Source organism: Papilio polytes, unplaced genomic scaffold (assembly GCF_000836215.1).
Source record: "Papilio polytes unplaced genomic scaffold, Ppol_1.0 DF824303.1, whole genome shotgun sequence".
NCBI lineage: Eukaryota > Metazoa > Arthropoda > Insecta > Lepidoptera > Papilionidae > Papilio > Papilio polytes.
The window spans coordinates 1,916,059-1,929,196 of record NW_013524901.1 but is presented as its reverse complement, the minus strand read 5'-3'; the positions used below and the strand labels follow the sequence as shown (position 1 = coordinate 1,929,196).

The 13,138-nt window shown below is 33.7% G+C and overlaps 1 protein-coding gene across 1 annotated transcript; it reads right to left on the bottom strand.

Moving 5' to 3' along the window:
- Positions 1-9,152: 9,152 nt before the first annotated feature.
- Positions 9,153-12,326, bottom strand: LOC106101115. The gene is made up of 8 exons (XM_013280235.1): positions 12,154-12,326; positions 11,809-11,946; positions 11,346-11,527; positions 10,876-11,080; positions 10,581-10,682; positions 10,302-10,489; positions 9,964-10,197; positions 9,153-9,553 (listed from the first exon to the last, which is right to left on the bottom strand). Exons 1-8 carry the CDS (start codon positions 12,291-12,293, stop codon positions 9,243-9,245), a joined length of 1,500 nt encoding a protein of 499 aa, XP_013135689.1. The 5' UTR covers positions 12,294-12,326; the 3' UTR covers positions 9,153-9,242.
- Between the last annotated feature and the right edge of the window lie 812 nt (positions 12,327-13,138).

Below are 13,138 nucleotides of genomic sequence, written 5' to 3'. Positions count from 1 at the left end.
ATTTGTTACTTGTTACTACGAATGTGAATGTACATTAACACTCAAATTACATTTGCTGTGTTACGCCGTATGAAGCCACATTGAAATAAAAAGCTACTAACTCCGTCTTCCAATGACAAATATTGAAGTGATAGGAACGTAGACATTAAAATTATTGTTTTATAACTTAAATTCCAAATGAAGAGATACATTCTGAATTTGTAGATTTTGTATATCGATGGTTCCTATAATAATACAAGGTACATCACCATGCCTTTATGAAACACTTCAAACGACAGAAGAAACCGCAGGGAATTCAAATCGTATGCCGTTGCCGGCGCTCATTGTGACGATTACTATGAACACCGCACTTATAATTTTGCATTTTTTATATTTTTCTTGTAGAAAGAGAAATCATTCATTTTCTTGATTATCTTCATGCTTAACTGCTTTATATAAATCCAATTTTAAAAAAAAATTACTTTTGGATATAAAGAGCGGGTCACCTTTGACTAAATATTGTTGTGCAATTGTCGGTTGTCGGTTGTCGGTTGTTTCGCAATTCAACTGTTTAGTTGCAAACTAAAAATCGAGTATTTTGCGCATTTATAGGATTCGAAGCGCGACTAAACAGTTGAGCGATAGTTTAGTGAAAGGTGTGGGCTCTAAAGTTGTAAATATGGACTTTAAAATATGTTTATAACATGGTCTTAATTCATAGTCATTTTCGAAGTAAACTTTGTTCTCTAAGAGTATAAGATTCTCTTCATTAGTTCTTCAAACACGTTCGCTGCAAAAACTCAACACTCAATATCCTGCAGTTTATTTCAAATCTAGTCACGACATTCCCCCAGGCTGTAAGATGGTATTAAGTTGAATTCCGTTTTTTTAAGATCCCATTTTAAGATTTCAAAGTTGTATTGAAGTTAAACCAAAACTTTAATTTTCCTCGTACTTTGACCAAGTAAATACCAGAGTCAGAAATATTTAATTTCTAAATTAAAAAAAATCAATAACGCAGAAAACAATTTAGTTTCATAGTCTTTAATAATGCAATGAAAGTAGCAATTAATTGGACATCAGCTTTAAGTCTTTCAAATACAAAAACAAAGAAAGAAACCAATTGTCTTAGAAGACAGATTATTTAAGCATTGACGTAAAGCTGCTTCCTTTAGTGTTAATGAACGAGAGAAGTCGGAAATGTTTTCTTTAGAAAGTTACTTTGCTTTTCTTTGAACGATCTTCAAAGGATAAAGATTTAATAAAGTAACTAATTTTATAATTAAAAATATATTTATATTATACAAGATACATTAACTTTTAAAATACGATGCTTGTCAAATGAATCTAATTTTCATTTCAAATAACTACCTATAACTTTTAAAATTTTTACAGCCTTACAAATAAACACGGCAGCAAATAAGTACTAATTTTGCTTACACACAGTTTGTTCCTAAATTAAGCTTTATATCGCGTTTATTTGTAAGGCTGTTACTTTTTAAATTGCATACTGTGTAGTAACTACAAAGAATAGTTCCAGTATTCGGAATGCAAAAGGCAATCATGTTCAAATTGATGCAAGATTTCGGTACAAAGGAAATCGGAAACAATTAAATCGAATTCTAATATTCTCGTAAAGATTAAAATATTATTTTCACTAGCTTACGTTAAAAAATTGGATTACGTATTGAAAAGGATAGAGAAACGAAAACACGGAAATGTTTTTCCACGGATTTAAAACTGTACAGTGATTTTTTTTAAAGAGTCGTAATTTCCCAAACATGAATAAAAGTAGACGTTGCAAAGTTGGCGGTCAGTTTTGTTCGTGTTTTAAATTTAAAAACCGTATACCGTGAAAGCCTTGGCTTTAGAACATTGCTTTATTCACGTTTTATGTTGCAAAAATATTTTGCAAACAAATAGTGATAATACAAATTATCATTTTGAAATTGAATTTTCAAGATAATAAAATCGGGCGCACACATATGACTAAACACAACTGTTATGCGATTGTCGATTCTTTTGCAGCCTATTTAACTGTTAATTGCACAATTAAGAATCGAGTAGTGTGCCCTCCATAAAAGCATGGGAATCAAAGCGTGACTAAACAGTTGTGCGATAGTTTAGTCAAAGCGGCACGTGCCCTCTTAGACATCATTTTTTTTATAATAAAGTGGGGCAAACGAGGGGCGAGAACACCGAGGTGGTCAGCGACGCCCGTGGACATCCGCAACACCAGAGGAACTACAGATTACTCGAAAATAAGTTCAGTGAACAAATTTTAAACAAAAGTAAGTAATTTATAAACTTACAAGAGCCAGGGATATCATTTTTTTTAAATTTGTGATTTCGATAACAAAAAAATATTAAAAAAAACCTAGGCCTTTGTAGCTTTAAGTAAGAGCTGATTGAAATAGTTTGTGTACTTCACTACATACAGCTAAAATAAATAAAATCTACAGAACATACTGCTTATTTCAGTATACATTTTAAACATGCAGTAAATATAAACAACTAAACATTGGAGGCCGTATTTGCGCAGCGAGCTTTTAAGCTATTAATATTTCATACAATCGGAGTGATAAGTAACTGGTTGCAGTAAAAAATGCAGCAAAATGCTTTTTCGGTACGAATGGTTATTTCAGTGTAAAATATTTGCTGATGATTATAAAATATTCAAAAGATCGAGCTGTAACGTTCACTCAATTTCAAATTTTATTCGGAAACAAACTGAAATGAAAGTTTATATCTAACTTGTTACTTCTTACTATTATACATTTATAATAGTTCAGATGGATGGATGGATGGATGTTTGTTAGAGTTTGTAGCCTAAATGGCTGAACGGATTGATGCAATTTGGCATAGACCGAGAGCATATTGGAGGATACTGGAAGGACACATAGGCTGCTTGCTTTTGTTTTTTTTTTAATTCCACGCGAACGGAGTCGCGGGCGAAAGCTAGTAAAGGCTAATTTATAGAATATTAGCCCTATGTATTTAAATAGTAATAATTACAATAACGACACAGACAAAAACAAACAATACCATACTAGTAATGCATACTTCATAAATTGTGAAAAAGTATTATTTTAAGAAATATTTAAATATATACTACAAAAAATCCCAATAAACTAAAAGAAAACAAGTCTATCAAACTTTCTTAGTCAGAATATTACCCTTTATAAGTCAGGCTTTGTTCATAAACTGTCTGGAAACTTCATAATAGAAAAAAATAACTTCTGTAGCAAGCTACGAGCTTTTTAAGCTTTGTGAGCGATAATTGGCCTTTCAGAATTTTATAAGCTTCGTAACGAGGTTTTATTCACTTAATTAGTTAACTAAATAATAATAAAATTGTTATGTATTAAGAAAAATAGCGTCAGTTTTTTACCTTTAACCTCTAAGCGACATCGTTCGCTCGGAAATGAAAAAACTTATGTGTTCTTCTAGGCTAAGTTCTATTTCGGTGTTAAATGTCGAGATCTGTTAAGCCGTTTAGCAGATAAATGCTTAGAGTAAAAAATATCCATCCATACATATTATCGCTTTAATTATATTGTAACATCTAACATCGTTACGCCCTTTTTTTTTACAAAAAATGTACCATTTTTCGTATACCATTTGTTACGCAGAAGGAAACTAACGGTCTGTTCACACCGACCCTATTTCGCCTTATCCCCGTTCCCACGGGATTCACCTAAAATATAGATGAACGGTCTGTTGGTAGAAAATATCTTCACGCTTATTTCGCAAATTGAAGGGTTTTACGCAAGGGACTATTCAGAGATATTAAGGAAAGATAGTAAGTCGTTTTATATATATTTATGTGTAAAGAATTTTACTAACTACCTTCAAAACTTATAAGGGAAAGCATTCGAAGTTAACGTTTTAATAGTTTACTTGTTCTTATCACTATCTGAAAATGTAAGGTCTTTTAAGTTGAACTCTTAGCTTTAAGTTTGAAAGGAAGAAAGAAAGTGGTTTAAAATTGTGAAAGCTGTTAAGTGCACAATGAATTAAGTCGGAAAAGAAAAGTCCTAAACCTAACATTTAATTTATATTTTTAATGGGTTTCTTAAATGATTTAAGACCTTTATTACTTATTAAGTTAGGCTCTTATAACTCACTGACAATGACTTTAGTTTAAAAAATACAACTTAAAAGAAAAAATATTAATGCCGTTAAACCTACTCAAGGAAAATTACTTCTTTCTCAGTGTTTGTTGATGGATTACTCGTACTTTAACTTTTGTTTCTAATGTCACTTTAATCAACAAATTATTAACAAAAAAAAAGTTCGGCTACGTTCTCGCATTTTCATGGTATTTTACATTATAATTATTTTGCTTAGCGATATTATACTCTTGTTTGCATATTAACAGAAAATTATGATGTAAAACTGAAACATCCCTCAGGGCTTTTAATATTAATAAGTTTGTAAAACGTCTTTTCAGAGTTTGACGATTTAAGTCATGTTTTATCGGATAATTAGTCAAGTTTATATTTACAATAATGAAATAAATGTAAGAAAAAATACTTGGAACATTTTAATTGAAAATTTTTAGCAACAGATGGCACTAGTATAGTCAGTTTCTTTACTTTAATAAACATTTTTTATTAATAATCTTAAATGGGCTTCATCTGTCTTTTGAACTGAATATACTCAATATTACGCACAATTTGAATACTAGAAATACCAAAGAGCAAGTAACGTTTCAGAAATAAAGGCACAAGTAATACAATGAAACACTAAATTCCAACAACAAAACGAAATAAGAACTGAAATAAAACACCGCTTACTATGAATCTTGAAAAAAATCAGTATCCATTTTCCAATGAAGTTAGATTTAACAAATGCAAACGAGAGAGGAAATTAAACATGCAAGCGGAGATTCTCAATGGAGCGTCCGATACGATTTTGAGCACAGAGCATACAACATGCGAGCTCAGATACAACACAAGCACAGAGCACACAAACACAGAGTCTACAGCCCGCACCAGATGCATTTCATGGATATTGAGCCTGAGAATTGTGGACTATGGAAATACGATTTCAAATTCCGTTTTCATACTTGCAATTTCCATCTAAATGTAACTTTAAAATAATGTTATAAGCTGTTTTAATTTAGATCTGATTTAAACAAAACTAATTCAAATAATTTATTTCAATTTAACAAATATTCGTTTCACTGATATGTTATTATCTAAAAGTAGCGCCAGTGGTATGGACATGTTCTTCAACGAGACGATGGGGACATAAACAAGAAAGTGTTAAGATTGAATGTGGATGGCTACAAGGGTAGAAGAAGACTGATGAAAGTATGGATGTATTGTGTAAAAGAGGATATGCTTAAGAAAGTTGTGAATTCAGAAATGACGACTGATAGAAATGGAGGAGCAGCACATATTGTGCCTCCGTAAGGGATAAGGGCAAGTTGATTATGATTATCTTATCGGTTAACTCTTATTCTATTTTAATACAGAAATCGGATAGTTAAAAATAAATGACACGGATCGTATTACGAAAATCTTTTCTAGAACGTTTGCAGCAGGAAAATCTATACGAGCTCTAAAATTACCAATTCAATACAGTGAATTATTCAACGGAAATGTTGAAAATTCCCACAGTTCGGTTATTTTACAGATATTTCTAGTGATTTTGTTTATTTGCTTCAAGAATTAGATTAAGGTGTTTCTATAAAATAATATAAAAGGAATGCAACAAAGTTAAATACTAACACTTGTTTGTTAGTTCACATTAACACTTTATGGATCTTTGATATCTGAAATAAATGATCAACTATCTATACTATTATAAAGCGTAAACACACACTTCTTTGTTGCCTAAGATGTCAGTTTATTAGTGATACAGCATAATTTTGAACAGTCCTATTTAAATTAAAAAAATCCCTACACATACGTCACGCTTTAGGCTATATATCTTTACGCCATTAAACTGAAAGGTTAATTATTTTAGATAAGAATGTGCGAAAGAGACTATACGATACGAGCTGCCAACATCAAGAAGCAAGATTGCCATAGTAAGGTAATTGGCATTTTGACATTTGCAATTGAGAATTTGATAAATGTAAACAATAAAAGTTTTTATTATTTCATGCGGATGAATCCTCACAGGTTTATATTAATTCGAAAATAACAATTTAGTAATCTTTTCGCGTACAGTATACAACATAACTTATGTTTCTGAAAATGTCTGTAACATATTTGTAAGACTGGAACATAATAAGGTCGACGAACTATCAATTTATTTGGAAAAACGCCAGCATACTAACAGAGTTATATAACAAGGTTTCTAGGAGCAGAAGCAACATTTGGCAAGAACTCTAAATAAATCAATTCTTTGCCACCTCATATTATAAAAAAAACAATAAAAACTTAGACCAATGCAATTTATATCACAGTTAAAATAGTTTACTCAAATCTGATACATACCTTCTATCTCCGATAACTTCTAATTGGCCTTAAATTTTTTGTTTCTTTTGTTATTTTTTTCTTGTAAGTTAGCTGTAAGTTATCCTTAAATAAATAAAATAAAAATACCTTCAGTTTAAACTACACAATCGAACTGATATTTGTAGACATCTTGACTTTGTTGTTCAAAAGTTCACTTAAAAGTGTAGGTGTGAAGCAGATTTTACATTATTTTTAATTATTATAAACTGTGTCTCACGGTAGTTTAATAACGTCCTAAAGTGGCTCTTAGACGTTATTTAGAGACTAATTTCGTGGCGGTGGAAGTTCCTCGAGAATCTTATATAGTGTAACAAATGCTGAAGCTTAAAGCTCCGACATCACAATGACGTCGACCAATGATTCAATTGTCAACTTACTAAGATTACTTTGCTCTACGCTACAACAAATTGTATAAGAAAAAAATGAATTATCAAAATCGGTCCACTAGCGGCGGAGTTATGCCGTAACACACATAAAAAAAAAACATACAGACGAATTGAGTACCTCCTTCTTTTCGGAAGTCGGTCAATAATCATGGCAGAAATATTAAAAGCAAGAGACAATTAGTTACTCTAAGGTTATAAACGTATATGCTGATAAAATTTAGATAAACATCACTAACTTAGGGTAGTACGTAAATTTATATTAATTCCAACCTTAACCCTTAATTTGATAATTTCCAGTGTGACGAAGTATTTGAAAAAAAACTACCATTTCCTGCACTTATTTCACATCAAAAAATATGACTTTACTAAAAATATATTTTTTTACTTAAAAAAGACCGCTAAATTAAGTATTAAGGTAACTCTAATCATACTTAAGGTAGTCTAAAGGTTACTAATAGATCCTTGTAGTGCGTACTTACTGACGTTACGCGTTACATGGAAGTCTCCAAGTATTCAGTACATAATGCTACTGGGAAACAAAAACAACGAGTAATTATGCGAATGTTACACCCTGTAACATCATTGTGCATCTTTATTACTTGTGACAGCATTGTCCTAAAAGAATATGAGACGATATTTTCAAAAAAGATAAGAAGCTCGAGTACTCAAGAAGCGATCGTGAATACTTATTAGGTTGACATTCAAAGCGAAGCTCTTGCATTGAGAGCATGTCCCGACATGAGGCTTAAGGCGAGTGCACTTTTATGGATGGCTTTAAAGTTTTGTGGAAATATGTTGTCAACTTACTAAGAAATTATTGAAACTAAAATATTGGCTTACTATTTTTTTTCAATCAATCAGAAGGAAACGATTTTGAATTATATATAACTAACTTACGCTCTATGACTCCGTCTACGTGGAATTTAAACAGTAAAAAGCTTATGTGTTCTTCCAGCCTATGCCCTATACAGTAGAACCTCGATAAGTTAAAGTCTAAGGGAAACACAAAATGTATTAAGTTATAGAGGTTTTAAGTTAACAAGGATCTATGTTATAGGGGTTTTGGTTGGGAACTGATGGGAGGGGAACATATTATTTTTTTTAAGTTATAGAGGTTTTTATGTTATTAACGTTTAAGTTACCGAGGTTCTAATGTATCTATGTCAAATTTCAACTTGATCCGTTCAGCTGTGTAGGCGGCAAACTCTAACAAACATCCATCCATCTAAACTTTCGTATGTTTGTCACATTATTAATGCGATTTATAACATTATTAAAATTTTCATTTAAATATTAATGTTTGAATATCGAACTATACTGAGGCATTTCCATCATAGAATAATGTTTAACTAAATAGAAACTCTACCAAAGGGTTGGATGTGGTTTGAACCCTTGTTGCGTGTTGTATAACAAGTCCAATTTAATTAAATACACAAGTGGATCGGCACTAGAGTGAAGAGATTGATTATGTGTGCGAAGTCTCGGTTTACTGCAAACTGCAAGTGAATTTAAAAGGCATTGCTATTTTATTTCAACAGGCGCTTCGTGGAATAACGGGCATAATAAAATTTATATTTAACAGTGGTAGAGCCTGCTTTAACAACTTCGCACGAATGGGCCGGCTCGCCCGGTGAAATACCACGACCACACCGAAAACAGGCGTGAAGTGGAAGCAATTCCGCGTTTCGTCTGATGAGTGTGGTGCCGGAGGCCTAATTTTGGTCCCTTTTCCTTTCCACCCTTTTCTTGAGAGCAAAGTATGGGAAGGAAAAGTGGATTTGACGGTGGAGGAGATGCATAGGAAGAAGAAATGTCCTCTTTATTTGCGTCTCCTCCTCCTTCAAGAGTAGGCAACGCATCTGCAATTGCGGATGTTTATGGGCAGCGATCGCTTTCCATTTCGGTGGATTCGGGTGACCGCTTGCTCGTTTGCCACCTTATATTATTAAAAAAAATATTCACGAGTAAGTTGATGATTATTCCTTTATTGTGTGTCATAATAAACATTAGTTATAACATTGAAATAATAGTTACACAGTTAGTTGTATAAAATATATTTTCTTTACAAAACCGTCGTTCAAACATTTCTTAACTACATTAAGTAAAACCATTTTGTTAAACTAATTGGTATTAAGTCGGAGTTTAATACTTGTAATCTCTACTGGACATAGTAAATTCTACCCAAACGTGTCCTTTGTTTTGACATGCGGACTTTTTTGTCCCTTTTCTATTAATTATGATGAATAAGTTGTTTTCCGATATTTAAGAATTCGGAAACAAAACCTTATAATAGGGTACAATAAATTAAATATCATTAAAATAAAAAAAAACTGTTTATTAACAATGTTTTCGTTTTAATTATTCACATATCGGGGAATTTGTTAAAACCTTACAGCACCAGCATTTAGTTTTGTTCATTCTCTATGGCTTCTGACGGAGAGATTGGTTTTGGTCCAAACGGATACAAATCTATACTTTGCACATGGGCTCTAACCGCTACCCCGGGCGGTATGCCGAAATATTTTTTACCTATGTTTTTAATTATCGTAGTCCCCGGTTTCGTTTTGTGTTCATCGAATCCAAACTCAGCTGATTCAATGTCGTGAATTTCCCCTTCAAATTCAATATGTTTATCATTTGATTGTGAAGGTTTAAGTGGCACATAAGGTCTCTTCGTCGGTCTAAATGGCTTCCTTGTGGGACGCCACGGTTTGCCTGCAAGGTTTAATCATTACTAAGTTCTTTGTGCTCGTGATTTACGATGTGCCAGTGCTGTAAGGTGTTGGTGTAATAAAAACCAATTTGTCCGTGTACAATATTTATTGCAAGCATATGTTCATATTCCAGAGTGCACTCTCAACCTTTCGTGCTATTTGGATTGAAACTCGTGATCTTGTTTTCATAGTTAAATTACAAATGCTTTTTTATTTTGACTTCATTATACTAGCAAATTCTTCTCTAACATTCAGAAGTATCCAATCTTCATTTCCTACCATCTGTACACAGATGAACATTCTCATGGAACGGCTTACTTATATCTAGCTTAGTTAACAATGAGCGTAACTTAGAAATAACAAGATCACCAACATCAATCAGATGCCATCAGCAGTGCTATACGTTATCACCTGGTCCTGGCGTGGGTTGTGGCCCTCCGTAGCTTGAATCCTCATCGACGAAGCTGACATCTTCACTTTCTGATCCCTGATTATACGAAGGAGGTTGGAAACTTTCACCAGGTCCCTCGTTACTGCTACTTATAGAACCCGCATCGATATCGGAAGTACCGCTAGGTCTGTCTTTATCAGAAGTTGTGAATGGAGGTGGTTTAACATGGCCTGATGCCGCTGAACCATCTGGTCCTGCAATACAAATTTATTGATACCTCGACTACCCAATCTACATAAACTATTTATAAACCTTTAGATCTTTATAATATTTATGATGGATGCCAAATACAACTAACCTTTGAACACATCCTCGCCAGCACTGTCATCCGGAGTAAAGCTGGCTACACTAGGACCAATAGCCCCGTTAACAAAGTCAGGGTCGTAGGAGCTCGGTATTGTGGGGAAGAAAGGCGGTATGAATGGATCTTTGCTGTTTTTAACAATGCGATAACCGATGCCGGGACCAGCTATGTAGTTTACTGTCCTAAATATAAAAAATTAAGACATTCCATATTTATTAAATGATAGGCAACAGAGTGTTTTGTGTGAGGAACAGAAATGTTGTTTCTACGTACCTTTGAACACCTTTGTCATCCAGGAATGTGTAAGATCCTCTTACATTTCCTTGCGAGTCACTACTCTCTGATCTTCTTTGATCAGGGCCTGCTGATATAAATCTGCAGACAAAAATTAAACAGAACTTACGAAGACAAACTAACACACATATTATTTAAGTATATAAAGAATTATAACCACTAGATCAAATCAGCAGATCTGCTGATCTTATCTAGTGGTCTCGCTCGCAAGCTACTTCTATTAAAACTCTGGTTGTAAAAGTAAGCGTCAATAAACACAAATATAATTTATCACCTGTAAGATCCATCTAAGCCTCGTTGGACGGCTGTGCGACCCCGGGGACGTGTCTCGCCCCGCACTAGCGGCGCGCGATGGAAGGGCGAGCCTATCACGCTGGGATTATCCGGATGGGAAGACGACACGTGGAAACCCGTGTCACGACCCGCAACGTACGTCACGTCATGACGTTCGCCCGCGTCATCCACAAATGTATAGTGGCCTAAAAAATAAAGATGAGTATTTTGTGATATTAAAAAAAATACAATAAAACTGCCAGTTACATTGTGCAGTTAACACGTTTGAAAAATAAAAACCGACTCAAACAAATTCAATTTACATTTTTTAGATGTTCAATCTACTTTTAGAAGTAAGCAAGAAGTTTAGTCACATTTACCTCGATAAGATAGTACGTGTAAATGCCCTTAAACAGATAACAATACAAATACAGCTTTAGATAAATTTGCATAATAAAGCCTTTAACGAACCTTTAACATCGCCCCTACTGTCGGCATTTTCATTTTTCGAGTATGTTCGCGTGTCGAACTTGTAGGAGTAACTCGGGTCCTCGCTAGGGTCGAAGTAGGGGTCGTCCTTGTTCCCTATCGGGCCCCGAGGTCGTTGATCTAAGTCTATTTGTCTATGTACGTTGGGACCTTTGGCTCGGAACCTATGGAAGTCGAATGTAGAAATTAGTTGCAAAAAAAAGGTAACGACATGAGTGCGGATAAAAATCATGTCGCAAGTAGATGAAAGTACAAAGCAATTACATAAAGAATATCAGAAATTTGTTGAAAATTACTTTTAAGTTAAAATTTATTTTTCAAAAGCAATTTAACAAAAAATTCTGAAACTCACTGGGATTTTCATATAATTTTGTAAATAGTATTAATATAGTTTTCTACTCATAACAGCTGTGATGGGAAAATTTTATATAAATGTGTACTTTACCCTCTAGGTCCGGCTGTGTAGATTGTCTCTTTGACAGTATCACTGGCGGGGTCCCGAGCTCCGAACCTACCGCCTACCACGCCGTTTTGGTTACCGCGCGCTAAGTGGTAGCTACCACCTCGGTCTGTGTTTGCGTACCTGAAGAAATTTATAATTTTTACTAAACTGTTTAACTAATGATTATAAAACAGAAAATAAAATCCTTTTATATCTAATAAAATGTAGTTTCAAAAATGAATGAGTTATCATTAATGTTATGTTAAGTTTAAAACTCGTGCTTGTAAATTTAACTTTAAATTTTTGAAGATGTACTCTATCTACAAATCACAAATAACTAAAGCTTACCCAAAATCGAAAGAGCCGTCTGTATTAACATTGTTAAAATCACCATCGCTTGCTCTAGATTTGCTTGGTATCACCTGAGTCCTTACTAAACTGCACGCACACACAACATAAACACTGAAAACGGTCCACATTTTGCACATCAGTAAATTCTCATTTCACGTTGCACTGTTATGTCTAACATATGACTATGATGGTAAAAAACAAAGAGTCGTTTATATACGGCGCCAAAATGAGCGTCCAGCGAAGCTACGTCGCGAGAAAACAACCGGACGGCATTGTTATTAATGTTAGGATGGTAGTATACAACGTGATAAGCTAGACATTAGCGAAGCGATTAGTAGAAATAAACTCGTCTATAAATATCAGACTGTTTTGGTCAATTTTAACAGGACAAACTCACCATGTGTTCAATTTCTTTCTGTGTTAAATTTGACTTTATTGGTGGAGGAATGGTTTTACCAATTTGCTTTTGTTTTATTTATGTATGTAATTAATTTAGCACCCATAATAGTATGGACGTAAACCATGTAACAGGTTTTCTCTCCTTATTTAATATGGTGGAAAATACGTAATAAGACAATTAAGTCAAGATATACAAAGTTTTAGTTATTATGTTTGTATGTTTATTGTCTGTGAGTGTGCACATTCCTAAGTTAGCGAAGATGCTGCCGGCTGAAATACGAGGGTCGCGGTATCCTCTACTCCGTCGCAACCAGGAACAGAATTATATTCTATTGCTAATTTATGTATCTTAGAAAATGCGAACATGAAAAAATATCTGCAAGTTAGTTAGGTACAGTTTTAGAATCCGACTAATCATACAAAATATATTTCTACAGATAAGTACTTTGTACCAATATATTGTGGAGTATAAATTTGCATAGTGAAGTCGGAAAGAAACGGGATTCTAAGACTATCGTCATCTTCTTCCCGTTCTTATTCTACTCCCGTAAGGTCGTAGCATCAGGTTTTCGATCTCCAGGTA

What these genes read in the sequence shown, in the direction of transcription:
- LOC106101115 (XM_013280235.1), bottom strand. Translation starts at nt 12,293, where the DNA reads ATGTGCAAAATGTGGACCGTTTTCAGTGTTTATGTTGTGTGTGCGTGC. An exon ending in GACGGCTCTTTCGATTTTGG is followed by an intron (nt 11,947 to 12,153) that starts GTAAGCTTTAGT and finishes AAATTTCTTCAG; the next exon opens with GTACGCAAACACAGACCGAG. An exon ending in TACACAGCCGGACCTAGAGG is followed by an intron (nt 11,528 to 11,808) that starts GTAAAGTACACA and finishes CGACTTCCATAG; the next exon opens with GTTCCGAGCCAAAGGTCCCA.